Source organism: Penicillium alfredii, assembly GCF_028826965.1.
Source record: "Penicillium alfredii strain IBT 34128 chromosome Unknown utg000001l_segment0_segment0, whole genome shotgun sequence".
Taxonomy (NCBI): domain Eukaryota; kingdom Fungi; phylum Ascomycota; class Eurotiomycetes; order Eurotiales; family Aspergillaceae; genus Penicillium; species Penicillium alfredii.
In genome coordinates this window covers 2895075-2922431 of record NW_026622698.1, presented here as the reverse complement: position 1 = coordinate 2922431, position 27357 = coordinate 2895075, and the positions used below count along the sequence as shown (strand labels likewise).

The 27357-nt window shown below is 52.5% G+C and overlaps 14 protein-coding genes across 14 annotated transcripts; 7 read left to right on the top strand and 7 right to left on the bottom strand.

Moving 5' to 3' along the window:
• Positions 1 to 1752: 1752 nt before the first annotated feature.
• Positions 1753 to 3479, bottom strand: NUU61_001139 (uncharacterized protein; the record flags this gene model as incomplete). Its single annotated transcript, XM_056651721.1, has 4 exons — positions 1753 to 2238; positions 2302 to 2979; positions 3039 to 3279; positions 3328 to 3479. The coding sequence occupies 4 exons, from the start codon at positions 3477 to 3479 to the stop codon at positions 1753 to 1755; spliced, it is 1557 nt and encodes a 518-aa protein (XP_056516571.1).
• Positions 3480 to 3878: 399 nt separating this feature from the next.
• Positions 3879 to 5211, top strand: NUU61_001138 (uncharacterized protein; the record flags this gene model as incomplete). Its single annotated transcript, XM_056651720.1, has 3 exons — positions 3879 to 4110; positions 4155 to 4330; positions 4390 to 5211. 3 exons carry the CDS (start codon positions 3879 to 3881, stop codon positions 5209 to 5211), a joined length of 1230 nt encoding a protein of 409 aa, XP_056516570.1.
• A 75-nt stretch (positions 5212 to 5286) lies between these two features.
• On the bottom strand, positions 5287 to 7638 carry NUU61_001137 (uncharacterized protein; the record flags this gene model as incomplete). Its single annotated transcript, XM_056651719.1, has 3 exons — positions 5287 to 6962; positions 7013 to 7478; positions 7528 to 7638. 3 exons carry the CDS (start codon positions 7636 to 7638, stop codon positions 5287 to 5289), a joined length of 2253 nt encoding a protein of 750 aa, XP_056516569.1.
• A 153-nt stretch (positions 7639 to 7791) lies between these two features.
• On the top strand, positions 7792 to 8945 carry NUU61_001136 (Mitochondrial carrier protein; the record flags this gene model as incomplete). The annotated part of the gene is made up of 5 exons (XM_056651718.1): positions 7792 to 7845; positions 7903 to 7971; positions 8028 to 8171; positions 8255 to 8427; positions 8480 to 8945. 5 exons carry the CDS (start codon positions 7792 to 7794, stop codon positions 8943 to 8945), a joined length of 906 nt encoding a protein of 301 aa, XP_056516568.1.
• A 593-nt stretch (positions 8946 to 9538) lies between these two features.
• Positions 9539 to 10575, bottom strand: NUU61_001135 (aldo/keto reductase family protein; the record flags this gene model as incomplete). The annotated part of the gene is made up of 2 exons (XM_056651717.1): positions 9539 to 10225; positions 10285 to 10575. 2 exons carry the CDS (start codon positions 10573 to 10575, stop codon positions 9539 to 9541), a joined length of 978 nt encoding a protein of 325 aa, XP_056516567.1.
• A 187-nt stretch (positions 10576 to 10762) lies between these two features.
• Positions 10763 to 11649, bottom strand: NUU61_001134 (alpha/beta hydrolase; the record flags this gene model as incomplete). The annotated part of the gene is made up of 2 exons (XM_056651716.1): positions 10763 to 11107; positions 11164 to 11649. The coding sequence occupies 2 exons, from the start codon at positions 11647 to 11649 to the stop codon at positions 10763 to 10765; spliced, it is 831 nt and encodes a 276-aa protein (XP_056516566.1).
• Positions 11650 to 12174: 525 nt separating this feature from the next.
• NUU61_001133 (uncharacterized protein) lies at positions 12175 to 13480 on the bottom strand (the record flags this gene model as incomplete). Its single annotated transcript, XM_056651715.1, has 5 exons — positions 12175 to 12622; positions 12678 to 13054; positions 13100 to 13179; positions 13236 to 13272; positions 13328 to 13480. The coding sequence occupies 5 exons, from the start codon at positions 13478 to 13480 to the stop codon at positions 12175 to 12177; spliced, it is 1095 nt and encodes a 364-aa protein (XP_056516565.1).
• A 460-nt stretch (positions 13481 to 13940) lies between these two features.
• On the top strand, positions 13941 to 14905 carry NUU61_001132 (class I SAM-dependent methyltransferase; the record flags this gene model as incomplete). Its single annotated transcript, XM_056651714.1, has 3 exons — positions 13941 to 13990; positions 14047 to 14076; positions 14149 to 14905. The coding sequence occupies 3 exons, from the start codon at positions 13941 to 13943 to the stop codon at positions 14903 to 14905; spliced, it is 837 nt and encodes a 278-aa protein (XP_056516564.1).
• A 152-nt stretch (positions 14906 to 15057) lies between these two features.
• NUU61_001131 (cytochrome P450) lies at positions 15058 to 17038 on the bottom strand (the record flags this gene model as incomplete). Its single annotated transcript, XM_056651713.1, has 8 exons — positions 15058 to 15245; positions 15322 to 15423; positions 15494 to 15777; positions 15835 to 15963; positions 16018 to 16132; positions 16209 to 16361; positions 16418 to 16600; positions 16663 to 17038. 8 exons carry the CDS (start codon positions 17036 to 17038, stop codon positions 15058 to 15060), a joined length of 1530 nt encoding a protein of 509 aa, XP_056516563.1.
• Positions 17039 to 17395: 357 nt separating this feature from the next.
• NUU61_001130 (UbiA family prenyltransferase) lies at positions 17396 to 18340 on the top strand (the record flags this gene model as incomplete). Its single annotated transcript, XM_056651712.1, has 1 exon — positions 17396 to 18340. The coding sequence occupies one exon, from the start codon at positions 17396 to 17398 to the stop codon at positions 18338 to 18340; it is 945 nt and encodes a 314-aa protein (XP_056516562.1).
• A 1165-nt stretch (positions 18341 to 19505) lies between these two features.
• Positions 19506 to 20462, top strand: NUU61_001129 (uncharacterized protein; the record flags this gene model as incomplete). The annotated part of the gene is made up of 1 exon (XM_056651711.1): positions 19506 to 20462. The coding sequence occupies one exon, from the start codon at positions 19506 to 19508 to the stop codon at positions 20460 to 20462; it is 957 nt and encodes a 318-aa protein (XP_056516561.1).
• Positions 20463 to 21039: 577 nt separating this feature from the next.
• NUU61_001128 (non-ribosomal peptide synthetase) lies at positions 21040 to 23493 on the top strand (the record flags this gene model as incomplete). Its single annotated transcript, XM_056651710.1, has 1 exon — positions 21040 to 23493. One exon carries the CDS (start codon positions 21040 to 21042, stop codon positions 23491 to 23493), a length of 2454 nt encoding a protein of 817 aa, XP_056516560.1.
• A 929-nt stretch (positions 23494 to 24422) lies between these two features.
• On the top strand, positions 24423 to 25683 carry NUU61_001127 (polysaccharide lyase family 1 protein; the record flags this gene model as incomplete). Its single annotated transcript, XM_056651709.1, has 3 exons — positions 24423 to 24984; positions 25044 to 25128; positions 25191 to 25683. 3 exons carry the CDS (start codon positions 24423 to 24425, stop codon positions 25681 to 25683), a joined length of 1140 nt encoding a protein of 379 aa, XP_056516559.1.
• Positions 25684 to 26463: 780 nt separating this feature from the next.
• NUU61_001126 (uncharacterized protein) lies at positions 26464 to 26772 on the bottom strand (the record flags this gene model as incomplete). Its single annotated transcript, XM_056651708.1, has 1 exon — positions 26464 to 26772. One exon carries the CDS (start codon positions 26770 to 26772, stop codon positions 26464 to 26466), a length of 309 nt encoding a protein of 102 aa, XP_056516558.1.
• Between the last annotated feature and the right edge of the window lie 585 nt (positions 26773 to 27357).

The window sequence follows — 27357 nt, the reverse complement described above, 5'->3', positions numbered from 1 at the left end:
GAAGAAGCGAGGAGCAGGAGCAGGGGCAAGTGTTTGTGTTTTGGGTGTTCGAAGATACGAGGGGGAAACAGAGCCACGGGGAGCAAGGGCCCTCGGGTGATTCATTAATTCTAATTGGCTCCTCATCAACTTCACTCTTACGCGCCCACCTACGTCCGTCCACTACTGAACGAGAGAAATCGTAGATGATATCCATGAAACTGCGGAGACCTATTCATATCGACAATTGCAAATCCGGTCTTGAGCTCAGAGGCTCACTGCGCTCGTTTCCAATCTCCATTTCTCTTCTCCCAAGTTCCATTGGCGATACCTACTACCGGACATCATAGCAAATACAGACGGCTTCTTCATTTCCGCGCCGCCAGTTGGATCAAGGGACTACGCATCTCGACTAGAAGCAGATATTAATCGGATCTTGAATAGTCCGTATAACCAACTACAGCATGACCAGATGGACGTGATGTCGTCGGGCAAGTGAAATACGCATTCTACTATGCAACCCACATTTATCTGACAGACCTTTTGTAGGTCGGGCTGAAAACCAGGCACCGCTTCCTTTGTTGACTTGAGACAACGACTCCTCGCGCCCGGAGACCGATAATCATGATCCATCATCCAGAGACTTTGATACCTCCTATAGACCCTTAAAGCGACCCTAGGTGGATTCGTATTCTATTTTAGAGTTTACTTTAGTTTTCCTAGGAAAGCCTGTATCTTTCCTTTAATCTTATAAGGTATTGTATATTAGAGAGACTTCTAGAGCCTTTAAAAATGGAAATCAGAAATAGTAGATAATAGAAAGAGGAACAGGAAATAGGCAGCTTATTAGTCACGAATTATTTATCTCTTTATCTACTAAAGATAGTAAATATAGATACTTTCTTAGTTATACAAATAGGATATCTAGATAGATTTCAAGCTTTTTATCTATTAGGTATTAGGGATCTAGAAAGCCGGAATTCACTCGAGTAAGACTACCTATAGTATAATATTATTTCCTTATTATTATAACTATTAATCTTTCTTATTAAATTGAACGAGGGCCTTTATAATATAGTATCTGAATCCTCCTAAGACCGGCTTCTCAATTTGTCTATTATTTAGTCTAAATATACTATCTATGACAGGGTTTCCTTTACTATCGGTTATATTATATAATCACACTCCAAAGGCTATAATTATATCTTCCTTAATTTAAAGTATATATTAGAAATTCTTTCCTATTCCCTATTCAGCGCTTTTTCTCTAATTTATTAGGTATCGCGCCTATAGTAATACTAGACGTATATACTATATAAACGGTAGCCGGGGATATTTACCTAATAGATAGCCTATAAGGAATAAGCTTATATACGCTAATCGGACATATTTTAGGTAACAGACGGTTATAAAGCAAGAGGGATCGAGTAAGTTTGTTTTATAATCGATAGCATGCTCTGGTCCCTAGCAAGCATATCCGCTCACACGAAAGGTGGATAATTAGAGTTGGTAGAATTCAAGCCTGTACTTCGGACTGCTGAATTTCACTACCGACAGCTTCAGAGCAGGGTGGTTGCCCGAGTCTGGTGATGCCCGACTGAATGTTCCAGTCGGATGGAAAAAGTCGGGGTGGCTACAGAACTGGGATATTGGGGTTTCTTGACTAGATCCACCTGCAGCACTTTGAAGGGCTTTAGCTGCCCACTATTTTGCCATTGTGACTTTGAAAGTTATTTCATATATACAAGGATGCTTTGACAAAAGGATTGAACCCTACACAGCCTCAACCTGCTCCACCATCACCTTGTTGTCTCCCACATCGTCTGTCCTTGATTGACCCCGACGCCGTGGAACAAGCCCTCGACCATTAAACAAAACATCCACCTCCTCCAGCTTCAGTCCCTTTGTCTCGGGAATCATCAGCCAAACAAACGGAATTGACAGCGTCGTGCAGGCCGCAAAAACAAAGTACGTGCCATAGGAGATATTCGAGATCATGTACGGCACGCTTCGGGCAATGACAAAATTGAAGAGCCAGTGCGTCGCCACGCAGATACTCACACAGAGACCGCGCACGCGCAACGGGTAGATCTCGGAGCAGATGACCCAGGGAACGCCGGCCCAGCTAAAGCAAAAGGCCACCGCAAACACGAAGATGAACACTGCTGCGGCATAAGAGCTCGCACTGAGAGAAGTATTTTCGCTGGATGCGGGGCCTTGAATTTTGACGAAGACGCCAATCAACCACATGGAAATTGCCTGAAGAGGTATCTGTCAGACCGATGTCTTAAACGAGTGCAAAGAAAAAAGAGCTAAACTTACCATCACTGCACTTCCACCGATCAGCATGGGCACCCGACCAAACCGGTCCACCACAAAGTACATGGCAATGCAAACCGCCACAAGCCGAACAATTCCATAGATGCCGGTGGAAACAAGGGAGGTCTCGGTACCCCTGAGCCCGATGGAGTGAAAGATGCGAGGCGAGTAGTAGTTGATGGCGTTGGAGCCTGCCATCTGGAAGAAGACCATGATAATCACTCCGAGAAACACGCGATTGCGGATTCCCGGCTGCATCAATTCTCGCAGAGCAGCGCGACTATTGCCCAGACTGTTGGCACGCTCGAGTTCCAGCTGCTGCAGGATATCGGTCACTTCATCCTGCACGGCCGGATGGTCGATAGGCAGATCCCGCAGGTGCGCCAGGGTCTCTACTGCTCGGGTTCTCCCGTAGACCTTGGCCATCCACCGAGGCGAGTCGGGCATGAAAACCAGGCCCAGAATTAACAGTCCCGCGGGGACCAGCTGCAAAGCAAAGGGGGTTCTCCATTGCGCGGACGTCGGGGCCATGTTGCGATCGACGCCAAAGTTGATCCAGAACCCCATGCAGGTGCCGACCTGTACGCCGATTTCATAAATACCCACTAACCGGCCTCGGATCTGCGGTGGCGCACATTCCGCTGAATATAAAGGTACGAGCATGCTGGCAAATCCCACGCCCTGGATAGTATCAGCGAGGCAGCCCTAGGTGCCACAAGCAGTCTCGAAGGAGGACTCACCACGCCGCCAATTACTCTCCCCACGAACATGACAGCCTGGATACCGGATGAGGCCACTTGCATGATTGATCCCGTCATGAAGGCCAGGGCGCCTAGACCCAAAGCTAGCCGGCGACCCAACTTATCCCCAACGGGTGCAGCAGCCAAAGACCCAAAGAAGCAGCCTGCTTGCAGTAATGAGACGATATTGGCTGAGAATGCATCCTTGACAGACTCTGATGCATCGATTAATCCGAAGTCCCTGGGAAGATCAGCATCCGTGCTATATGAGCACAACTGGATCACTTACCTCTGGAAGGGAGCCAGCTCAATGGATGTCCCGATGAACGCGAGGTCATATCCAAACAAAAACGCACCCATCGATGTCACTATCGCCAAAAGATAGACACGCGAGTTGTGGACCCGGACGCCGCTAGACGTCTCTTGTGCTGGGGTACTCATCATAGGCAGCGGGCAAAAAGTTCGGTAGTTCAAGTGCGTTTCACCACCTGCTCCGATGGCATTGCATTTGCTGGATTCTGTTTTGATGTTTTTTTTTTAACGCTTTTTATGTCCAGAGGACCCCGCCTCGGCTATACAGACCCCATAAAAGGCATACAGTAAGACAAAGGGCATCCGTGGTTCTGGGTCCACGTCCGTGGCATCTCTCTATCCGCGGAACGAGACTTGCCGCGGGAGGAATTGGACGGGACCCAAGTGTATATTCCAGTGGCAGTAGATGGAATTACAGAGAACACCAGAGTATATAGAAATGGATCTGCTAGTTCTTGGGATTAGTGATTTTGGCCCTTCAACACTGAAAAACCGTCAATGCAAAGCACCAGATATCTGCGAAACATCATGACCAAAGCATCGCCCTTGTCAATCACAGACCATCTGCATCTGGCCCCTCCAAGTCTCTACCAAATCAAAGAATGTGGTCACTTTCTCACGCGAAAGACATTCCCGGCGGTATGGATGAGGTCAGGCACTTCGAAGGGCCTCTTCATCCACCAGAAAGATCTCCCAGCATCATCTCATCTCTGGGATACGATTTTGCTTTCAGCTATGGGGTCTGCCCAAGGAAATGCGCGTCAAATTGATGGCGTTGGGGGGCGACATCTACAACATCCAAAGTGGCCGTCGTGGCGAAATCCAAGCGCCCGAATGTCGATGTCGACTATACGTTCATCCAAGTGGCCCCAGACCAAGCCAAAGTCGACATGACTGGCAACTGTGGCAATATTGCATCGGGGGTCGGTCCTTTTGCGCTGGATGAGGGGATCGTGAGAGCCACACCGGGACAGTCTGAAGTGAGCATACACACGTTCCGTTGGAAGATCGATAGACATCATAATGCTGATTTGCACAGATGGACATCCGAGTCTTCAACACGAATACCGGCCAGACTCTGGTTGAAACCATTCAGGTGGCTCCGGACGGCAGCTTCCGCGAGGACGGCGACTATCACATCCCGGGCGTTGAGGGCACTTCCAGTCCCATCCGGATGGCATTCCTCAAGCCTGGGGGCAGTATGACCGGAGAGATGTTTCCCAGTGGGGCACGACAAGAGCGATTGACCGTTCAGTGTTCTGCTATGGGAACATTCACCGTGCGAGTCAGTCTGGTCGATGCAGCGAACCCATTCGTCCTCGTCGATGCATCATCAATGCCCTTCGAAGACCACGCGTCCTGGCCAGACCCCAGTGACCCTGAGTTTCTGAGCGTGATAGAAGAAATTCGGAGAGCAGGCGCCGTGCGCTTTGGACTGGCGGCAGACACAAAAGCTGCGGGATTGGTGCGCGGAACGCCGAAGATTGCCCTGGTGTCTTCGACAGCGAGCGATGACGCCGATGCAGATATCCAGGTGCTGGCGTTTAGTCTGGGCAAGGTGCATGCCAGTCTCCAGTTAACTGGTGCCGTGTGTTTGGGCGCGGCTATGGCGATTCATGGAACTGTGGCATGGGAATTAGCTGGTAAGGGAGGGCGTGTCAGACAACCAAAATGCGGCATGTCGGTCGAGGGATACCAAATGGCTTCGCCGTTGCCGGTTGGTATTCGGCATCCTGCTGGCGTGATTCACGCCGAGACTGTGTTGGCCATGGACCGGGGTGGCGAGGTTGATGTGGATCAAGTAGCAGTGTTTCGGACGGCGCGGCGGCTGTTTGAGGGTAATGTGTTCTATCGGGCATGAATGCCCATGCGGTAGTTGGGCTTCAGGGATTAGTATTCAAGCATTCAAGCATTCAACCATGTTTCTATTCTTCATTCAATTGTATAGCACACTGTCCTGCAGCGAACCATTAAACCCAAACAACATATCATCGTCGAATCGTGCGTCCAAATATGATTCATCATAAATTGGCAGCATGGCCGTAGCCAAAGAGCCCTGAGTCCCAAAGGGCACAGCCGCAGAGCCCGGGAACGGGTTGTCCACGGGCTCATACGACGGCAGGCTTTCTCTCGTGTGTTGCCGAATAAAGCTTTGAATGATCATGTCCATATCCAACTCAAACGCTTCTGTCTCAGGAGGGGTCAAACCACCACTATTTGCGAATCTCGTAGCTTGAGTATCACTCAAAGACCCCAGGTCCTTGGGCAGACCTGCGCTTCCATCGGGCACATGGGCGGACCCAGATCCATCATGCGGCTGGCTCAAGTCCACGCCCATACGCTCCATCAAATGAAGAATAACATTTTTGGCACGCCGCACAGCCCAGTTGGTCTCCTGGTTCTTCTGGAAGATGTTGATACACGTCCAGAGACTGGCATGGGCTCGACTGCCCCCTTCTCGTTGCGCGGCCACGCGCACATAGATCGTGGCTGCGACATACGTGGCATACGAAATCAGATATGGCGCTCGTCGGATCGAGAAGGTCTGGTCATAGGCTTGAAGTAGCTGAATGATCCGGGCTGCTGCCGCAGTACAAGTCGTAAAGGAGCTAATGGCGACTGATGGGTCTGTTGTATGGAGATGTCCTTCAGCCACAAAGGGTCGGTGGAGGAGAATAAGCAGTACATTGTACAGGGCCAGGAGGGAGACCACATGGGGTGGCGGCGTAGTCTGTGCCGGGTCAAACCGGAGGTGATCAGGAAGTGCATCGTGCCAACTCTTGATCTGGAGATCCAATGTATTGAGAGTAGCAATGAGGTCCTGTGGCGATCGATTCGAGCTCCGTTCTGAGTATACCTTATTCAGGATCCCATTCAGGACCAGGGATAGCTTGCAGAGTTCGGTAAAGGTTGAGACACTGTACGCAGGTGACCCTGGGTATGACTGCACATCCGAATAAGCAAATGGCTGCCAATGCTCGAGCTCCTCGTAATGATCCAGAAAAGTCAGGGAGACCTTGGTGTCGAAATCCTGCAAACTGGCAGGGCGGCCTTGATACAAGGACTGGATTTTGTCGACGACAAATGCCCCCCAGAAGACACGCCGACGGATTTCCAAATCCTCATCGGAAAGTCTGCGCATGTTGGTGAGCATGGTCGCATCCACATGCATGCCCAGGTCGATAATCATTCGAAATGCGGTGCCAGCATACAGCCAAGCTGCGCTGCGTTCATCGCCCAGGGCAAACAGAGAGCTGGTCATGACTAGCAGCGCCTGGATGGTGGTGATTTCGCTGCGATCAAGGGCACTGCCAAGTAGCTCTTTGACTCGCATCCGAAAAGTCCATCCTGCCGTCCGGACATCATCAGGGTCGCTTCGGACCTCGGGACGGTTGCTAAATTTGGATGCTCCAAAGTAAATCGCGTTTAACAGCAGCTTGGAAAAGTATGGGCCATTGGTGGCCATATCACGCATGAATGCTGGGCGATAGGTGATGAGGAAGGAATGGTGTTGCCGGTTCCAATGTAGCGACAGCAAATGCATCCCCAGCTCCGGATCAACGCCATCAAAGTCCAACTTGCCTTGCCGCAGATTCAACATCTCCAGCTGCCCTAGACGGAAGGTCAGCTATGCAGCCTGAATCAAGGGCAGGACCACATACGTTGATAGGCCGCTTCTCCCATCAGGCGCTTGCGAATATGCTCCACAGGAGCTTGTGGATCCGCTCGGGTCTGACCATGTCGGTCGGTGGGCGCATCGTCGAACAGAGTACTGGTGAGTCCATGGTAGCTCGAGTCGCCATTGGGTGAGATGAAAATGCGCGACACGGCCGACTGCGGATGCGCTGTATCTGGTGATTTTGCCGGCGACTCTTGCGTCTCATCGTTCTGGCTGGGACTGGCCGCTGTGAGTCCTCTCCCATTTCCCGATATTCGTTGACGGAGATGCTGGTTTTCTGCTTCAAGACGCGCTATGCGGGCCTTGGATGGCCTTGGAACGATAAGTGGTGACCTCTTTTCTGGACAAATGACATCATACCTAGGTTTTTCGGACCTCGTCGTGTAGACGCATTCCTTTGCATATCCCTTGCAGTTGGAGCAGGTCGGTTTCTCGTTATTGCATCGGAGCTACAGCCATCAGCCGCGGACTCGAAGGCTCCATCGGCAAAACACTGACCTTCCTGCGCCGACAAAATGCACACGCCTGAGCAGCCCTGCGAGGTCTGGACGGAGAGACGTCTTCCATGGCGAGTGGGTGCATGGCAACCCTTTCCGTGGGAGCCGGCATGTTATAACGTTGGAGCGGATCCACGGATAGTGATTTTCCGCGGGAATTTCGCTTCCGTCGGCCCCCACGCCTCTGTCTCTCCGCAATGGTCGAACGGAGTATAAGTCGGGGGCATCGCGCCAGGATGCATTCCCATTCGCCGTTTCCGCCACCATGACCACCCGCGTGTCATTTCGCTCGGAGTCGTCCGCGACAACGCCACAAAAGGTAATTCTCCTGCCGGGCCTATCGGGGTATCGCGACTTCCCTGCTAACCTTCTCCAGCGCTGCACCCCACAGTGGGTCTCCCTCGTGGCCGGAGGAATTGCCGGGGGTGTGGAGGCGGCAGTCACGGTACAATTTCGATGCTACCCCTGCTGACTGGTTCTGTGAGTTGACAGTCTTCTTAGTATCCGTTTGAATACTCCAAGACGCGCGTGCAATTGCTTCATGGCGCAAAGAACAGTCCATCGAACCCTGTCCGGTTGATCCTGCAAGTTTCGCGCCAGGAGGGTATTGGGGCATTGTACACAGGATGTTCGACGCTGGTCATTGTATGTTTTTGTTTTGTTTTTGTTACCTTTCGTTGCTTTGCAAATAATCTCCCTTGATGAATTTGGACTGACCTCGATACTAGGGCACCGCGGCAAAAGCAGCCGTTCGATTTCTATCGTACGATACAATCCGCAACTCCTTTTGCGATGATCATGGAGTACTATCACCAGGACGCGGTATTCTAGCCGGAATGGCGGCAGGAGCCGTCGAGAGTGTTATTGCAGTCACGCCAACAGAAAGAATTAAGACTGCATTGTGAGTAAACAGTGAGAGTTCCAGTATCCTTGCTGACTATTTCGGTATGCAGAATCGACGACGCAAAACAAGCCCGAATATTCAAGTCCAGCCTTCATGCCACACGGGTTCTAGTCCAAAACCATGGCATCCCAGAGCTCTACCGTGGCCTGGTTTCTACCACCCTCAAACAATCAGCCACCTCGGCCGTGCGAATGGGGACCTACAACATCCTCAAGGAAGCCAGCAAGGTCCAGGGAATCACATCTAATGTGTTTACTACCTTTGGTATGGGGGCCGTCGCAGGTGTTGTGACGGTCTATGCCACCCAGCCTTTTGATACTCTTAAGACGCGAGCGCAGGGGGTCCAGGGGGCTGGTATTGTTGAGGCAACTCGGAGTATCCTACGCGACTATGGAATCCGCGGGTTTTGGAAAGGGAGCTCGATGCGACTAGGGCGGTTATTGCTTAGTGGTGGGATTGTTTTCTCGGTGTATGAGGAAGTGGCCGCTTTGCTTGCTCCCAATCCGTGGAGATAGACACTGCACACGGTGGTGCGTGCAACGCCAACCTATTTATTTATCTATTTCAGAATTTTTTTTAACATTTCCGTCGGCTCTTTTTACACGGACAACATACCCCTGTCTTTTTTAATCATTTTTATGGATTTTTTTACGATGTGTTTTATCGTATCTTTTTATCATATAACCATGTCTAGAACCCCTAGGAACAAGACAGAAGTTAGGCAAAGCGTGGCCGAAGGGCCTGGATAGATTATTTGAACAATGAGCGCAAAGTTTAGAATGTGCTTCCAAATAACGCCTAAATCTACTCTACATGTAATTAACCAATGCCATCCGTTGCCATATCTACAATTTCCCTAACATCCTACTCCGAAGAAACGGAACATCCACACCAATAACCCTCCCAGCCGTACGATCAACCTTAAATACAAGTCGATAACCAATCCCAAGGACAGAAGATAAAGAAATAGGAATGACCTCGATTGGAGAGCTTCAACGATGCTAGAATATCCTCATGATGGGGCTACCACAGCTTGTTTGCGAGCTCTCCCTCACAACGAATTGGAATAGAAAGACTGGAGCAGCACCATGGACTTCCATAGCCTGAATTACAGCGACCACCATCCCGCCTCAATCATGGGAGCAGCAACTTCCTTCAGAGGGCCGAAGAGATTGTCGATGGCAAGTGCCACATCCGCGGGGAGCGCGCCAGCCTGACGAGCCTCCAGGTAGCTGTTGAGCTGCGAGAAATTGTTCGGCCCGATGACGATCGTGTCTGCGGACCGCAGAGGGGAATGGAAGAGAAGCCAGCGCATAGCAAACTTCTCGGGCGTGGTGTGGTGCAGGTGGGCCAGGTCCTTGAGAGTCCGCATCGCCTCATGGAAAACGGGCTGATCATACCACATACGGTACACAGCACCCAACATGTTGCCCTCAGCAGCCTCGAAGCGCGTGCCGGCCAGATCCGCCGGGGACGTGGAGAAGGTCAGCTTGCCGGTCAAGAATCCTCCAGCCAGCGGTGAGGTTGCTGCAAAGGTCATGTTATGCTCGCGGAGCAGAGGGAACAAGTCTTCTTCGTAGCCGCGGCAAAAGATGTTGTACTGGCCTTCGAAGACGGAGGGCTTAACGTAGTTCTTCTCCGTCGCGATGTCGAGCCACTCTCGCACCATTTCCGGGGTGTAGTTGGATAGGCCCAGCTGCTGGAACAGACCGGCACGGTAGAAATGATCAAAGTTGGCAGCCTGCTCCGCAATCGGGGTCTGACGATCAGGGGCATGGGTGAAGAGAGTGTGTATCTCGTTTCTAGTTAGCCACACGTTGTCCCTTTTCTCTCTTGCAGTTAACTTTTGCTCACCTCGCTGATTTGCAGTCGCTCCAGACTATCCCGGATGGACTTCTCCATGTTCTCCTTGCTCAGCATATTACTGAGCATGAACATCACCTTGGTGTCGATGACAGCACCGGGTTGTTTTTTCTCACCCAGCAGTTTCTCAGAGCCACCTGGGGCAGTTGCCGGATAGAGGGCAGCCGTATCAAAGTGATGGATGCCATAATCGTTGAGAGCTTGCATCAACTGGTCCACATTTTCATTCGTCCAGGCCACCCCGAAGGCCTGGGCACCGAAAACGTATTGAGGAGAATCCATAAGAGCAGAGACGACGATACGAAAATGATTGAAGGAGAGAAAAAGGTTGAGGTGGACGGGAGTGGTTGAAGGAAGAAGAGGTCGCTGTCTTACAAGGTGGGGGCCGCACGGTTTCACCAAGCAAACACATAGCTTCTTCGCAGAAGCTAGCTCCATTATGATCCTAATGTCTATTGTTCGCCCTTATCTATGCTATTCCATTGCGAAACTCCTCGATCGTCTCCACCAGTCCACTCGTCCAGCTCAGGTGCGGCGAGTGGCCACATGGGCCCCGGTAGATAGTAAAAGGCTTACTCTTCGAGCTCTGCATCGCCACCATCCCCTCTTGATACCCCTTTGGCAATGCACAGTCCTGCTCCAACACCAGATACGCACAAGGCAGAGTTGAATAGGGATCATGGGTGAGAGGACTCGTCATGATCGGAGCTGCCGTCAACGTGGCCGCCCACTTCTGCGCAGCAGCATCATCTACGCCATTGAAGAAAAACCGAGGTGCATCCACCACAATGCCTAATCCGTCCATGCCAAATTTCTGCCCAGACATGGTCAGTAGAGCAACTGAAGGATGCTGGTGGAGGAGAGACTTACGTGGAAGCGCACAAAAGGAGGCGCAACAGGCTCGCCGTCCGCCGGTTGGAAGAAACTGTCAACCGACTCTCCCTTGGGGATAATGAAGGCCCCAATAAAAAAGATACCAATGATGCCGCCGGAATGGCCGGCTTGCGCGCGGACATGGGCTTGTCGCGCAGGTTGAGCCGCCTCTGCGGCCACCCAGCCGCCCGAGGAATGTCCTGCCAGCAGCACTGATTTGCCCTCTGCGATCAATTGATCCACCAGCTTGCCAACTTCAGTGGCATCTTCCTCTGCGGTAGGATAACCTCCGGGAGGAGGCTCACGGTCAAAGTCGGGGTTGTGAACGTCGCCGACATTGAGCCTGGAGAGGTCGCACGAGGGGCGCTGGGGGCAGTAGGCGTCGATCCCCCGCGCCGTCAGTGCATCAATCAGTGGCTGGTATGGGGCTGGCGTATGGTAAGAGCCATGGCAAAGCACGACAGAAAATTGTTGCGAAGCCATGATGGATGGTTGTGGAGTAGGAGAAAGAGAGGTGAAGAAAGAAAGAAGAGTCAAAGGAGGAGTTGGATACTACGTCGTTGACATGAGTCGTGGGGTTGTCAGCCTCCCCATCTTCCTTTCTTTTCTCCCGCTTGTCTGGAGATGCCTCACGCTTACTCTTCGATTACTCTACGAAATGTCGACATTCGAATTTCTGACAAATTCCAGAGTGAGATTTTGCATCCGTGGATATTTCTTCAGTCCTCACGATGCCCCGACGTCCCTGCAAGCCAGGATACTCGTGGGTTATACAGACCTCGCGACTGGGTACTACAGACTGGACAGGGGAACACAAAATCTGACATGCATGAAAAGACTACCTGGACTGTCTCTTTGTCTGGTCTCATCTTTAAACGGTGCAAATGGAACTAACTGCAGATCTCCCGGTATATCAGCATGCACGACGGCTGTGGTGCACAGTCGCCTCCGAGAAAACCCTCCGTGGCTCGGACCCGAGACACACTTCTCCACACCTTAGCTGCCTCGCTAGAACCTCTCCGGGGTTGCAGGCGGGGGGTTAAGGCTCTGCACGTCCAGATCGCGCGTCACCATAATCCTTGCCGCGTCGACCGTGGGAGGACGCGTGCCGGGTCCCACCGCGTGGGCAGACCCCACTGGACCGCCCAGCTCCTTCCACCCCGTGCGCCCCTCGTCATCCTGGGTGTGATCAAACGTGGATAGCGAGTCCAGCTTCAGGGCCCGGCGCGTGGGACGCACGCGGGCAGAGCCAATCGTGGGCAAGCCATGGGGGCGCGCGGATGGAACTTTGGCGCGACGGAAGAACAGGGGTCCCAGAGTGGGCACGCACGCAACCAAGATCCCTGCGGTCATTTCTGCGATCACGAAAATAGAACTGTCTCGGGCGCAGTAAATGATGTCGTTGGTCGGGCAGAGCTTGGTCGAGATGATACGCCCCAGATTGATCCCGGCCGTGCTGCCAGATGGTTCAGCATGCACTCCACCAGCAGGAGAATTCGCGACACACTTACATGATCCCTAGGGCAAAGGAGGCCGTGACCCCGGTTTTTTTGCGACTGGACATATGCAGTCGCCAGACAATAGGAAGCGGCAGCAGTACCACTCCCAGATCGATGACCATATTGAACCCGGCCGAGGCATATTCGGTTTTGACCACATCGCCGCACACGCCGGGAATGGCGCGATTCCAGTTGTACTCCACTGGACGGCAAAGTAGTGCAATTGTCAAAATCGAGGCAACCCAGTACAGGAAGACCAGGCCAGCAACAGCCGTGGCACACCAGAAAAAAGTGTCATGGCCCGGGAAGATCTCGATGTACAGCAGGAGAATGGCCAAACGGAAACAAGCTGTTGCCGTCGCCCAAAACCATTCCGAGGCGAAAAATGTCTACAATATTAGCAGATGAAATACTGATATTTATTGGATCCTCACTTTCAAGGCAATCGTCACCTGCTCTGGGTGTTCCTTGGCCATGCTCACTGTATGCCCACCGAACCCCCCGATGATGGCGCCTATTTTCGGATTAATGATACATGATCCCATGTGTATAGAACTTGCTTTCACCTACCCATGAGGACATCTGCAACATATCCTACTAGGGCAAACTGGAACTTCTGGTTAGCGAGAACGGAGTATGCAAATGGTGGTTTCCGTCTGTACCAGCGAGAGAAAGACGAGGTAATCATGGACCTTAAAGGGCCGGCGTCGAATATGTGTTGAAACTACTCGCAGAACAACGGCCGTGGCAGCAATGGCAAGCAAAATAAGACTCCAAACGATCAACGCCGGGGCACGGGGGCTCATGGGAATCATGACGAATGTGGGGATCGAAAATACCGATTCTGTTCACTTTGACTGCGCAGCGAAGAAGATGGCATCTTTGGAAACAAAACCCCAGATCCATCATCGAAGTTTGTTCCTCGACACCGCAACATTTTTATTCTCTCGCTCGAGCCCTTGTTGCCGTCGGTGTTTCGTCCAAAGACTGGAAGCACCGCAGCGGCCTCGTACGACTCTTGTGGCGCGCAATTTCCAGTCATGGTGCATGGGATTCGTCGCCCGACCCACTGTCAGCTTTCTTGTTAGAACCATCCTGGGCGACGCTGCAGATGTATTGCCGGGAGATAGACCTAGAAGGAGAGATAATGGCGGTGATGGGTTGTGGATATGCTGCAGGCCGGCCAGTAAACCGCGGAATGCATCTCGAAGGCATCTTTTGCCCGATGCCCTCGCTCTTCACAATTTCACAATTTCACCTTTCTAACTGTTCGCCATGGATCCATACGCCGAGAATATGCGCCGTGATTCCAGCGAAGCGCGAAGGTAGCATGCTTCGCCCAGTTGTTAACCGGCCATGCTGACCCAAATTGACTGGACAGACTCGACGAACAGTTTGATATTTTGACCGAGTGCGTGTTTTGACTGAACTGTTTGAAGCAGGGGGGTTGGCATAAGATTACGTGCTGATCATGGGTGAACAGCAACATCGGGTACCTGATCCACCCCGCCATTGCATCTACATTGCCCCCAATAGCCCGCATCGCCGATGTGGGCACGGGCACCGCAGAATTCCTGCACCGACTAGCCCCGGCCTGGCCCAACGCCGTGCTGGATGGCTACGATATCTCCGCAACTCTTTTCCCACCCGCGGACGACCGGCCCCGCGACATGCACCTGCAGTTGATGGATGCGCGCCAGCCCGTGCCCGAGACGCTTTACGGCAAATACGACCTCGTCCACGTCCGGCTGCTGACTGCCGGCCTTCAGGCCAGCGAGTGGCCGACTGTCGTGCAGAACCTGACCCGGCTCCTTAAGCCCGGTGGCGCGCTACAGTGGGAGGAATGCAACTTTACCTCGGTGCAACATCTGCCTGGCCGTCCTGGTGCAACTGTCGACACTGCCCGCGCGATGGGTCAGAGGTTCATGGATGCACTGTGGCCGCAGTTTGCTCATGGTTGGGATGCGCTCGAGCCCGAAATGAAGGCCGCTGGGTTGGTGCGGGTTCAGAAAGATGTTATTCCGACGGATCGGGTGCATGCCACGCGTGAGCGCTTAACGGTTAATGGCATGAGGGCTATCTTTGGATGGGCCCGCTTGGTAGCAGACAAGGGGAGTCCTGGGGCTCTGAGTATGGAACGGCTCGAGGAGTTGGAGCGGCAGGCGTACAAGGACATCCAGTCGGGCTGCTATGTGAGGTTCGACGTGCATGTTGCTTGGGGATTCCGGCCTGAAGTGTGAAGCCATCAAGAGGATATAGCACTTTGAACCTTGTCTCTATGCTCTATTTGTGGTGTCATGCCTACATCGAACGTGCTCATTTTGCCTCGCTCAGAGAACAAATCATGCACAGTTATTCATTCTCAATCAAAAAGAATCCGTAGTTCATACTATTACCGAGGCTCAAAAATCACCCGACAAGCACCAGGATGCGCAGTGAGCTGGTCCTTCATGTCCCTCTCCACGGCCTCCCCGTTCCTTTCGCCAGGAGCAAAACGAATGCGATACTGGGACACCAGTCCCACTGTTACCAGACGGATATGAGCCAGTGCCAAGTGCCGACCAACACAGCTAGTGCGCCCTATAATGTCCCACTGTCAGCATCGACATCCATATAGCTCACCGGTCAATGGGAAATTTGTGTATTTGATACGTACCAACACCAAACGGGGCAAAAGCCCGCTTATCCCTGATCAACTCGGGTTGGCTATACCACCGCTCAGGAATGAAGTCAAGAGGGCGCACGTAGGCCGATTCCACTAGAAACCCCCATTACTTAGTGAATGTATTGCAAGGCTGGTACTTGCTATTTCTTGAGGGTCAACCTACGTCGGCCAATGCTGTAGCGCGGCGCACAGATCTTAATATTGCCAGGGATCCATGTCCCGTCAACGAATAATCCCTCTGCCGGCGTAACTCGCGAGCTAAATGTCGGCACTGCCGGGAGGAGACGCATGGACTCGTTGATAGTGCCTGTGAGATGCGGCAATGTGGCCAAGGCACTCGGGTCTCGTCGGTCCACATGCTGAATTTCTTCATAGATGCGCTCGATGTGTTGTGGATACCGAGCCAGAAAGTAGAATAGTAGTGTGAGGCTAGGGGCGGTAGTGTCACTGACATGACTGGTGAGCCGGTCTGTTGCTCGAACTTGTTTGCAAGTTGTCTCTTACCTTCCTGCAACGACGAGTGTCGCAGTGTCGCCGCTCAACCATCGTGCCCTGTTTGGGCTTGCGCCGTGCTTGATGTGGTCGTCGATAAACCACGACGCAATATCTCTCTCTGCTGGCGTTTTCTTCATCCTCGACCGTGATCAGTATACTATTTTTCATTGCAGACATTTTTGGTTCTCTCACCTGCATCCGTCTGGCCATACACTGATCACAAAACTCCAGCATATGAAACCAATCCCGCACTTTCCATAGACCAGGTATAAAAGCAAAGCCAAGTCGAGGAATCCAGATTGCTGGACTAAAGGGGCCAAGGATAGTAATAGCAGACCGCAGCCTCGCAATCGATGCATGCCATCTTTTACTCCGCATCATACTGAAGTCCTCGCTGAACGCAAAGTCCCCCATAGAGTCAAAGGCAAAGAAGTGCATGAGATCGTTGATGATAACCGGGCTTGAGCTATGCGCAGAAATGAGATCCTCGAGGCTGCGAACCCTATCCACCACTTTCTGATTGTATTGGGGCAGGACTGGTGAAGCTATATCAATATCTTTGAGCATAATAGAAGATCCAGCAGGTACTTACCTTTGGCACTCAATGCATGGTCCCACATCTTCCGCCGTTCATGGTGTAATTTCCGGTCCCGAGTGAAGATCGAGGATATGCGTGGGTAGAGGAGATCGTACCAGTCTGATCGCGTGTTGCGGTTTCCCGGGCCATCCATGGCCTCGTAAGCCGCGGGATGAAATATAGTAATCTCTGCAGGACCTATAATTTCCCCAAGCAAGAGGTTAGTGTTCTGGCGTCTACTTGCGGACGGAATGCCCTACCTGTACGAACGAACTCCCCATACTGCCTGTACCATTCCTCCAGGACATGGTGTCCACGAGAGTCCCGGCATTTCCAGACATGCCACAGCTTGGTCCATGCCGCCAATCTGGGACCAGGAAATATGCGTAGTCGATGGAAGAAGAGGCGGTAGATGGAAATACTTGACAGGAGCGAGAATATGTAAGCCCCGACGAGCACTACCGTCCATGACCCATTCGCGGTGAGTCGACTCAACTCCCAGATATAGAGCAGAGCTGCGACGCAAACATGGAATACCACGACAGCGGGTGCTCGGAGGTGCCATTCCCCGTGGATGAAGACGAAACAATGGGCAAATAGCCCCAAGACAATCGCGATGGCTTCAGGGCTTGCCATCATCACGAAATACTAACACGCCTTTGACAGACCAGATGCGCAGATAAGAGCAAAGTCAGTGTCAGATGTTGACTGTGTCTGTGTCGGAGGCAAACTGGCGCCTTGCAATGCTCTCAAGGACCGAGCACAGGCTCCGGGGGTCACACAGCAGTGCCAATACCAGCCGTCGGGGCATTTTCCATGGGCGAAGCTGAAGAGAGTGGCGACGAGCATTGACGACTCAGTTCTTTGCATATGTCATCTACTTGTGCTTTCATTCTTTTTGCTGGCCACCCCTGTGGCCCGGTCCTTGGGACTGTTCATGGTCAGTTTCGACAGTTCTCTGCTGTATATATTCCTCACCAAAGACATTCCGCAATGCGTGGCGGGGTCCTGGCCGTGAAATACCATGCGTACACACTGTGGCTGTTCATTTTCAGTGATTTAAAAACCATCATTCTCCCCAGCACGGTCTTCGGTATCGCCAATGCTTGGGCAGCTCCGCGATATGGCATTTCTGTCGCTGAAACACCCTCATCACCAAATGAAATGGAAAACATGCGACGCGTTGTCGCTCAAACCATCTCTGTAATATTTTGGATCTTGGCGAATTTTCTTCCCTTCGCCATCAACAACCAGCGCGATCGAAGTGCCATTCTCGAAGATGCAATCAATAAGCCATGGCGACCCTTTCCCAGTGGCCGAATCATACCTAGCCATGCGACAAAACTGATGGTCTTTCTCTATATCGCGGCCCCAGTGTACAGCATGGTCATCAGCGGAGGGCATCGACAGTCTTTGGGCCTGGTCGTTCTGGGGACCTGGTATAACAACTGGGGTGGCGCTGAGCACAACCCCTTGGTGCGCAATCTCATCAATGCCCTTGGATACACGTGTTTCATATCTGGGGCCCTGGAGGTAGCGCTGGGCAGTGCCCTTTTACCATTGCACCTTTCTCACCCATTGGCACAGTGGCTGCTGGTCATCGGGGCAATTATCGCTTCAACGGTGCATTTGCAGGACTTGCCGGATCAACTGGGTGATGCGAAACGTGGCCGGGCCACCATTCCGTTGGTTCTCGGTGATGCTGTGGCTCGGTGGACGATTGCTGTCCCTATGCTGGGCTGGGGGCTGTTTTGTCCGGTTTTCTGGGGTATTAACCGTGGGTGCTTTACCGGGAGTACACTGCTAGCGTGGACAGTCGCGATCCGTGTTGTAGTGATCCGCAATGTGTTGGGAGATAAATTGACTTTTCGACTCTGGAACTGTTGGATTGCCATGGTTTACCTGATGCCGCTGCTATCAAGAGGACACATTCACTGAATGAAACACTGCAAACTCATTGCTTCTTTCGCACAGAGTCCTTTCTGGAAGTTCCTTTTTGCCCGAGTAGCAAGTATAAGTCTAGTGGAACATCGAGTCAGGGCCGGGCCTCTGCTACAAAATGCAGCCATATCTCGGCAGTATTGTGTCGTGTCTTCGGCCACTGTGACTTTTACAAAATAGCCCACAGGATGCCCACGTCTGTTTACGACGATTCGGGAAGGATCAGCATCTCGCTGAGGTGAGCAAGCCAACAATTGAGTGTCATTCCATGTGCTCCACAAATAATGTTCGCAGCCACAGCCTTGGACCCGGTCACCGCAAATCTTGATGCTTTGGTATGACGCAGAGATGGCTATGCCTCAAAGTGGAAAAGAAGTATACATCCATCTCCGCACCTTGGCGTATTGACCTGGCGATTTACCACGATAGCACGTATGGCGCACATGAGAGTGGGCCCCAAGAATAATTCGAATTTTTCAGTGACATATCTGAAGGAGTACTCAATGATTACCGTGTTTCAACAGAGCTGGGGGGCTTCTCTGGTTGAAGCCGACTTAAACCAGTACTTGGCGAGCCACATCGGTGGCAGCGAATGTCGTTGCGGACTTGACCTTGAAATATCGCCCTTTTCCAAATCTACCATCCATGGCTTTCGCGCGTGGCCAGTCGCTTGAGTGGGAATGTGGATGGGGAATGTGCAGGCTTCGAGCTGGAGTACTCGAGACCCTAGCCGATGCCATCTGCAGCATATGCGAGCATCAGGACAACCAGGGTTTCGCGGTCGAAAAGAAGCTTACCGGCTAGCTCAGTTCAGATAGTTCAAAAACCATAAGTCTCCGCTGCGGCATTCCTGAAGGTCTAAATGGGCAAGATCCACGCATTCGGCGACCGCGCTTCCGAGGCATTGTGGATTTCTTTTCTTTTTCTTTTCTTTATTTTCTCATAATCCAACCAACAAGCCTCGGAATCGGGTGGTTAGAATGGCCCGGGAAGGTTTTCGGAGTTTGCAGTAAAGTGGAACTCCCTTATCGCCGCCTAATCTCCGTAATGATTGTCGTCATCACATTGGATGCCTGCGAGCAGAAAACAAATATTTAATGTTAGTTGACAACGCTGGATGTGAGCATTTTCATTCCACAACTCACAGCACATTATCGCAAACATGGGTTTCTTCTATTCGCAATTTTTTGCCACCCCTTCCTATCCCAAGCAATCCTTTGCCAACCAAACCGTCCTCGTCACAGGTGCCAATGTGGGACTGGGACTCGAGGCAGCTCGCCACATCACGCGACTGGGCGCGGCACGGGTCATTCTGGGCGTGCGAAATGTAAACGCGGGCCAAGCAGCAAAGCAAGATATCGAAAAGACCACCGGCCGTTCGGGAGTCTGCGAAGTGTGGGAGGTGGATTTGGCCTCCTATCAGTCCGTGTTAGCCTTTGGCGACCGAATTGCACAGCTGCCCCGACTGGATGTGGCTATTTTGAATGCTGCTCTGGCCACCGAGACTTTCCAAACCGCCGAGGACCACGAACGCACCATCACTGTCAATGTCATTAGTACCCTGCTGCTCGGCCTGCTGCTCCTCCCCAAGTTGCAGGCCACACGACGTGAAGTGCCCTCGACGCACCCCCGCCTGAGTTTTGTCGTCAGCGAGGTCCACGCATGGGTCAAATTGCCTGAATGGAGAGCCGACAAGCCAATGCAAAAACTCAGCGATCCCTCCCACGCCAAGATGACCGAACGCTACCCTGTTTCGAAGCTTCTCGAAGTCCTCCTCGTGCAGGAACTTGCTGGTCGGGTTCGCGGATCCGAAGTGATTATCAACATGATCAACCCCGGCTTTTGTCACTCGCAGCTAACCCGAGAGGCGGGCTGGACAATGTGGGCGATGAAGCTAGTTCTTGCACGGTCGACCGAACTCGGGTCACGAACGTTGGTCGCCGGTGGTGCGGCAGGGCTTGAATCTCATGGCTCATATATGACTGACGGCCATGTCGAAAACACCGCCCTATCTCCCTTTGTGCGGAGCGACGAGGGCCGCCAAGCTCGGGAGAAGCTTTGGCTCGAATTGTCTCCTATTTTGGAGAGCGTTCGGCCAGGGATCATGCAGACTGTGTAAATGCGTGATGGATGGTTGTATCATGTACTTAATTGAGATCCTCTCATCTAATTAGTGGATTCCTAATGAATGACATTCTTACCTCAAAAGTCGATCCAAATGCTCGAGGGGGGATGCAAGTAGAAGGAGGACCCTTTTCTTCCATCATCACCATCCCATCATCGCTGATTCGCACAGTCTCCGGCCTGAGTTGCCACGTCTGCAAAGCTCCAGCTCGTCCCAGTCCATTTGGAAATCCAGCGACTCGCAGTGCACAAGCAAACATCGCCATTTGCCAATCAGAAGTGCTACCTCATGATATTGTGCGGGCTTCAGCTCTGCCCGAACCGTGCCGAAGACGCGAGACCTGCTGAACAAAAGCAAAACAAGAGGGGAAATGCAATTGATTGTCGGGGTCGACAGCGATGGCGCTCTTGTCAAGCGCCACCGAGAAGATGATTGTGCAACGCAGCAGGCTGGTTCTCAGGGAACCCAAGAAGCATAGCGATGCATTTAAGCCAGGGCATCCCGAGTGCTCTTGACTGGGATTGCCTGTCCACCAACTATATCGAATTGAACCCACAACTACCACGCTATCATGGCTCCGATTCTATTTGACTCCAATCACTTTGATTCCAGTCCTGCACCCGCTCCTATCAAACCCCCAATCGATGTTGTGCCTCCGTCGGTCGTGGACCTCACTCTCTCCCAGCGTCCTCGGCATCTCCTCCAGCTCATTGAGGCTTTGGATGCCCCTGCTACTGTCAAAGAAGATCATCCCGATATTCAGATCCAGCGTCTGCTCCAGCTAGCCTGGGTGGTGACGGCCCGCGCCTTTGCCTCTTCAACCACGCTCCACCTTGGCGAACAGTATGTTAAGGGGCAATGTTTCGTGGGGGAGGCAGCCGGCGCTTGCTCGGGGCCAGTAGCCCAGGTTCATCTCGATCCCCTGGACACCGTGCAGGGTCTTTTGAGGCACATTTCCAGCAGTCTGGTATCAGTGTCAGGCAATCTTGCAAATCGTCATGTATCGCAGGACAAAGATGCTGGGTATAACTCGACCATCGTCTATCAGAGACTTCCGGCTACGCGCATATCTGGGCAGAGGTCATGCATGGGCCGGTGCCAGGTCTGTTGCCCGATGCCCATTGCCGACTTGGAGGCTCTGGAACCATACTCGGCAGGGCTTCGAATCTATATCAGACATACTCCAGATGACCGACTGCACGCCCAGCTCGATGTTGGCGAGACCTCTGTGGCACTACCACTGGCAACAAGCCTCCTTCACAGTTTCAATCAGGCGTTGTTGTCCTTGGTCGAACTACCCTCGCAGAGCTTTGGCGGCGTTGATATCTGCGCACCGCATGATCGAGACTATCTTACTCGGTTTACCCGTCTTCCCGCGCCAGCTCAAGACGTCTTGCTTCACGATCTCTGCCTACGACATGTGAAGACTACGCCCGATGCTCCTGCCGTCCGCTCGTGGGATGGCGACTTGACATACTACGAGCTCAATGACTTGACCTCTCGATTGGCTCATTGGCTAGTTGGTAAGGGTGTGGGCCGGGGAGTATTTGTTGCCTGTGCCTTCTACAAGTCCACATGGGCCATTGTGGCTCGACTCGCAATTCTCATGGCCGGGGGCGCTTACATCTGCGTCGATGCCCACGATCCACCGCCATATCTGGCCTCGGTCCTGGAGCGAACCCGGATGAAAATTATGTTGACGTCTGAAGGTTACGCGGAGAGGTTTGCGGACCGGATGGAAGCCCAATTTGAAGTCAGTGAGGCTTCCCTTCAAGCACTGCCATCGCTGCCTGGGGTAGTTCCATGCTCCACAACCAGGCCCACTGACCCCTGCGTGGTTCTGTTTACTTCCGGGAGTACTGGGAAGCCCAAGGGGATTATCCAGGAGCACCGGAGCTACGCGTCCGCGCTGACGGACTATATACGTGTGATGGGCATGGGGCCGCATTCGCGTCTATTCCAGTTCGATGCCTATGCGTTTGACATCAGCAACAACGACTTCTTGGCTCCTCTCATGGCCGGTGGCTGCTGCTGCGTTCCGACGACTTCGCTTTCCATGGAAGCATTAATGGTGGACTTGAACGACCTGCAAGCCAACTTCATGTTCGTCACTCCTTCGGTAGCCATAGACATTGATCCCGACCGCGTTCCCACCCTGCAGACGATGTGCATTGGCGGAGAACCGGTCTCAGACGCCGTACTCTCTAAATGGCTGCACCGCGTCCGCGTCATCAATCAATACGGCATGGGCGAGGTGGCGTCTCTCTGCGCGCACAACCCAAATCTTTGTATGGGTCGTGGAGCTGTGGTTGGGCGTCCGGCCAGTGGGGCAATCTGGATTGTTAGTCCTGACACTCCCGATCAACTGATGCCCGTCGGAGCTGTGGGCGAGGTCCTCGTAGAGGGCCCGCATATTGCTCGAGGGTATTTGGACAATGTATCCGGGAAAGCAGAGAACTTCCTTGCCTCGCCGCCGTCCTGGATGGCACAGCTCCACACCGACAGACCACCCTACCGCCTCTATCGGTCCGGGGATCTGGGCCGGTACAACCACGACGGCACCGTCGAGCTGATCGGCCGAAAGGACACGATGCTAAAGCTAGACGGGGCCCGAGTGGAAGCAGGCCAGGTGGAATACGTGCTGCGCCAGCATCTGTCAACAGGCGACGCAGCCGTAGTCGACGTCCTCGGCGTCGTGGACGGCGTCAGCGATCCGATCCTGGGCGTTTATCTGTATCTGGCCAACAGCCCCATGAACCTCGACAACGGGCCCGTTGAAGACATGCAGTTTAGACCGATCAGCGAGCACCATGCTATACATGCCCTCACGCAGAGGTTGACGGAGGCTGTTCGCCAGAGTCTGCCTATGTACTATGTGCCTAGCCTGTTTCTGCTCATTGACCGATTGCCGCGCACGAAATCCAAAAAGACGGATCGGCGCAAGCTGCATCTTCTGGGGCAGTCTTATTATGTGGCGCATCGTGAGGAGCTAAGGGATATCACTGTCTGGCCGGACTGGGATTAGAGGCACAGCTTTTGTTCCAATTGCAAGGTCTTCATGCGACACCGATGGTGAGGATTGGCATCTGATTCCTGTGCAGAAAATAAACAAGCCCGTTGCGAAGCAGTTAAGTTCTTGTTTCTTCCTTCTCCGCTCGTTGTTTCTTTTCGGGTGCAACAGTATCTTTGTAGTCGCTTAGCGATCTAATATATAACTTGTGATAAGGACGGTGTTAAAACCGATGTACTCTCGCATGATAAGCATCTATTGAATACCCTTCATTGACTGGGCTCACCATGTTCAGAAGCAGCATATGTGTGGCCACGCCAAAGACCAGGATTTATGGCATACATTGAATGCGCTTATGATGAATCGCAGCATATGCCTCCACCGAGGACCACGCATGTAGTACGGTGCATTCGGAGCAGAACCCCCCCCACACAAGCTGAGAAATTCGGTTGTTGGTACACCCAAAGCAGAAAAACCAACGAGCGATCTACTGGGATAAGACACGACGTGCGAAGTAGATGAGCCTCGGCCCGCTTTTCTGTGTCTCCGAACACCATCAATCCACCACACAAAATGCTTTAGCTGGAATAACTCTTGCTCGCCGGCTTCAAGACTGAAACACCGGATATCATTCATGGACAATTGCAGACACTGGCCTCGGGAGCTTTACGCGGATGGGCAGGGATTTTCGTCGCCAGCTGCATGCTCACTCAAGGTCAAACAAAGCCAAGGCCGGGTGAAGACCCAGCGGGTTCCCTGGATCAACCATGGAAAGAAGATATAAATTAACCCAGAGTCGACAAGAAAATATGTCTACAGCACGCTCTTTCATTCTTTTTTCTATTCGGTGGTTACATCCTGTACACACTGCTGGTTCGGTTGTGTTGTTGCTCATTTTCATCATTCGAATTACCGATGCACCATTCACTGTGTGAATATCCAAAATGGCCCTTCGCATGTCACTGGTGACTTCCCTCACCCTTTTAAGTGCCCATGCCCATGCCGCCGGCGTGTCCGGCACGGCATTCGGCTTCGCCAGCGGCACGACAGGAGGCAGCGACGCAACGCCAGCGACGCCGAGCGACATCTCGCAACTGTCCGAGTGGCTGACCGACAGCACACCGCGGGTGATCCTAATTGACAAGGAGTTCAACTACCTCGGCAGCGCCGGCCAGAACGCCATTGACTTGGACTCGTCTGACTGGTGCGGCGACTACCCGAGCACTAGCTGCGACTATGACAAGGAAGCCTTGAATGGCATTGCCGTGGGCTCGAACAAGTCTATTGTGGGCGTCGGCAGTGCCGGTGTCATTCGTGGTAAGGGTCTGCGACTCGCCAATGGGGTCAAGAATGTCATTATTCAGAATGTTCATATCACTGAGTTGAATCCCCAGTATATCTGGGGCGGTGATGCTATAACTCTCGATGGCACCGACCAGATCTGGATTGACCATGTCAAGGTCTCCCTTGTGGGTCGGCAGATGTTTGTGTCTGGTTATGAAGCTAGTGAGTCTCATACATTAAACGTTGACATTTGCCCTTCGGTGTATGCTCACAGTTTCCAGGCGGCAAGGTCACTATATCCAACAGCGAGTTCGATGGCAGAACTAGCTGGTCTGCGAGCTGCGATGACCACCACTACTGGACCGTGTAAGCAATGACCCCGTCAATGAAAAAAATATGTTTTTTTGACTGACAGTCCCGTATGACAGACTCGGATATGGCAAAGATGACCAGGTAACCTTCGCCGGCAACTACATCCACCACACATCAGGCCGTTCGCCCAAGCTGGAGTTCAATAGCTACTGGCACGCATACAACAACTACTGGCACAACAACACCGGCCACGCGTTCGACGTCGTCAAGGAAACCAAAGCCCTGATTGAAGGCAACGTCTTTTCAGAGGTCAACACCCCCTCCGAAACAGACAGTTCACCCGGTGAAACTTTCGCAGTGACCAGCAGCGACAAGTCAACCTGCGACTCAATTCTCGGCCGCGCCTGCGCCGTAAACTCACTCGAGTCCTCAGGCGAGCTGAGCGCCAGCGACGAATCCGTTCTCAGCAGCTGGCCCAGCGGCGAGAGCGACATCACCGTCCTGGACGCGAGCAAGGTGCGCGCTTCCGTTCTGGCGAACGCGGGTGTTGGAAAGCTGGGTGGCAGCAGTGGTGCCAGCAACGCTGTCACGGCTTCGGCGCCTACCTAGACACCTTCGGTTGTGGCGCGCCACTTCCGTTGTGCGGCGCCCTGGATCCTGGCCTTCTCGCATGCCGGTCCTGGCTCTGCGTATACCGGTGCTCCGCCGCGGACCTGGAGGACTGTGGGCGTCAAGCCTACCCAGCCTCCCTTGCCCGAAGTCCCTCTGTCTAGTGGTAGGCCTCCGTTTGCCGGTGGCTTTCTCTTTGATCTTTATTCATGTCCTTCCTTTCTGGGGAGAGCTCCCCAGTATCCGCATGATTTACCATGCCCCTCTGATAGTGTTTTCTATTCGAGTCGATCATGAACCCGGCCCCGGGGTCGACAGGCAGCCAATTCGCCGTCCAGCGTGTACTGCCATCAGGCATTTCCAACGGTGTGAGAGATTCCTCTTCCTCAGTGTGGTGAGTCGGGCGACTGTGTGTCGGATCATTCATAGAAAGGGTATAAATCGTCGGTGTCGTGTTCTTTGAAAAGCAGCGGAACTGCAAATCTTCACTCTCTAACTCGACATCCCACCCACTCGACGACGTATGATTCGTCTCCGGTGAGACGCACGAATCAGAGAGAGGGGAACCGGGAAAGGGAATGGTGAGCGGGTTTAGCGAAGGGGTCATAAAAGAGAGCCCGTTCCGCTACGAGCTGCGAGGCAGGTTGGAATGGTGGTACTAGGGTGTTGGGGTGAGTCAAGGGAGTTGATGCGTTATCAGCAGACGGAGTGCTAGCCAGATATTATCAGCATGTTGATCCAGGACAAAATTTCTATTCCCATTGAATACAGAAACCACTTTTACCTTGTATATCCATGCCTCTTGTTTTTGTTCTGCGTGTTCACCAGACCAGCCTCGTACCAGGATGGAGGGTAATCGTGGTATGCATGCGGCAATTTCTCGGAAATATTGTTGCTCCAGTCCTGCTGGACAATAACCAGTGTAGAGCCCAATTCTTCCTGCGCGGTCGGTGAAAAGTCACTGGCTACGAATGGATGGGATCCTAGCTCCGGGTCGCCCAGAAGATCAAAGGACATTGAATCCTGAGAATCAAGTGGACTTGCCAGAGGCCAGGTGGAAGGGTCGTAGTAGAAATCGGTGCTGCTCATGACTTCAAGAGAGAGAAGATAGTAAATAGCAGGTATAGGTACACCGGGTGCAAAAAAAATATATTGTTGCCGAAAAGAAACCGGTTTTGCAGACATGATCGAAGAAAAACAAAGCAGAGGATCCTCCGCTAGCTACTTAAAAAATAACACACACAAGCAATGAAGAAAACAACAATCTGCGGAGAAAGCTGGGGAACATGCAAGCTCCGAAGCGAGCTACAGAAGCTCGCGATGTCGGCAAGAATCGCTTAATTTAACCGACTCGGCTTCCCCGGACCTCGGCCGGCCGGCCGCCAATCGGGTACATTTTGAGTTCGCTATTTATCCGAGACCCCCCAGCCATGAGGACATCTGTTCGCAGAACGTTGTCTAAAGAAGAATCCTACGAATATCGAATCCGAATCATAGACATCACTTGCATGGCCAAGATTGTGATTATGTGCAGACACTATAGATACATAAAATGTCTTGGTGCGCGATATAAAACATAGAAGAAACCAATGCCCACCCTGCCCCATAATAAACGCCTGACCAATAGCAACGAGGGGAAAAAAGTAAAGGGGACTACGAAACTGAGACATGGAT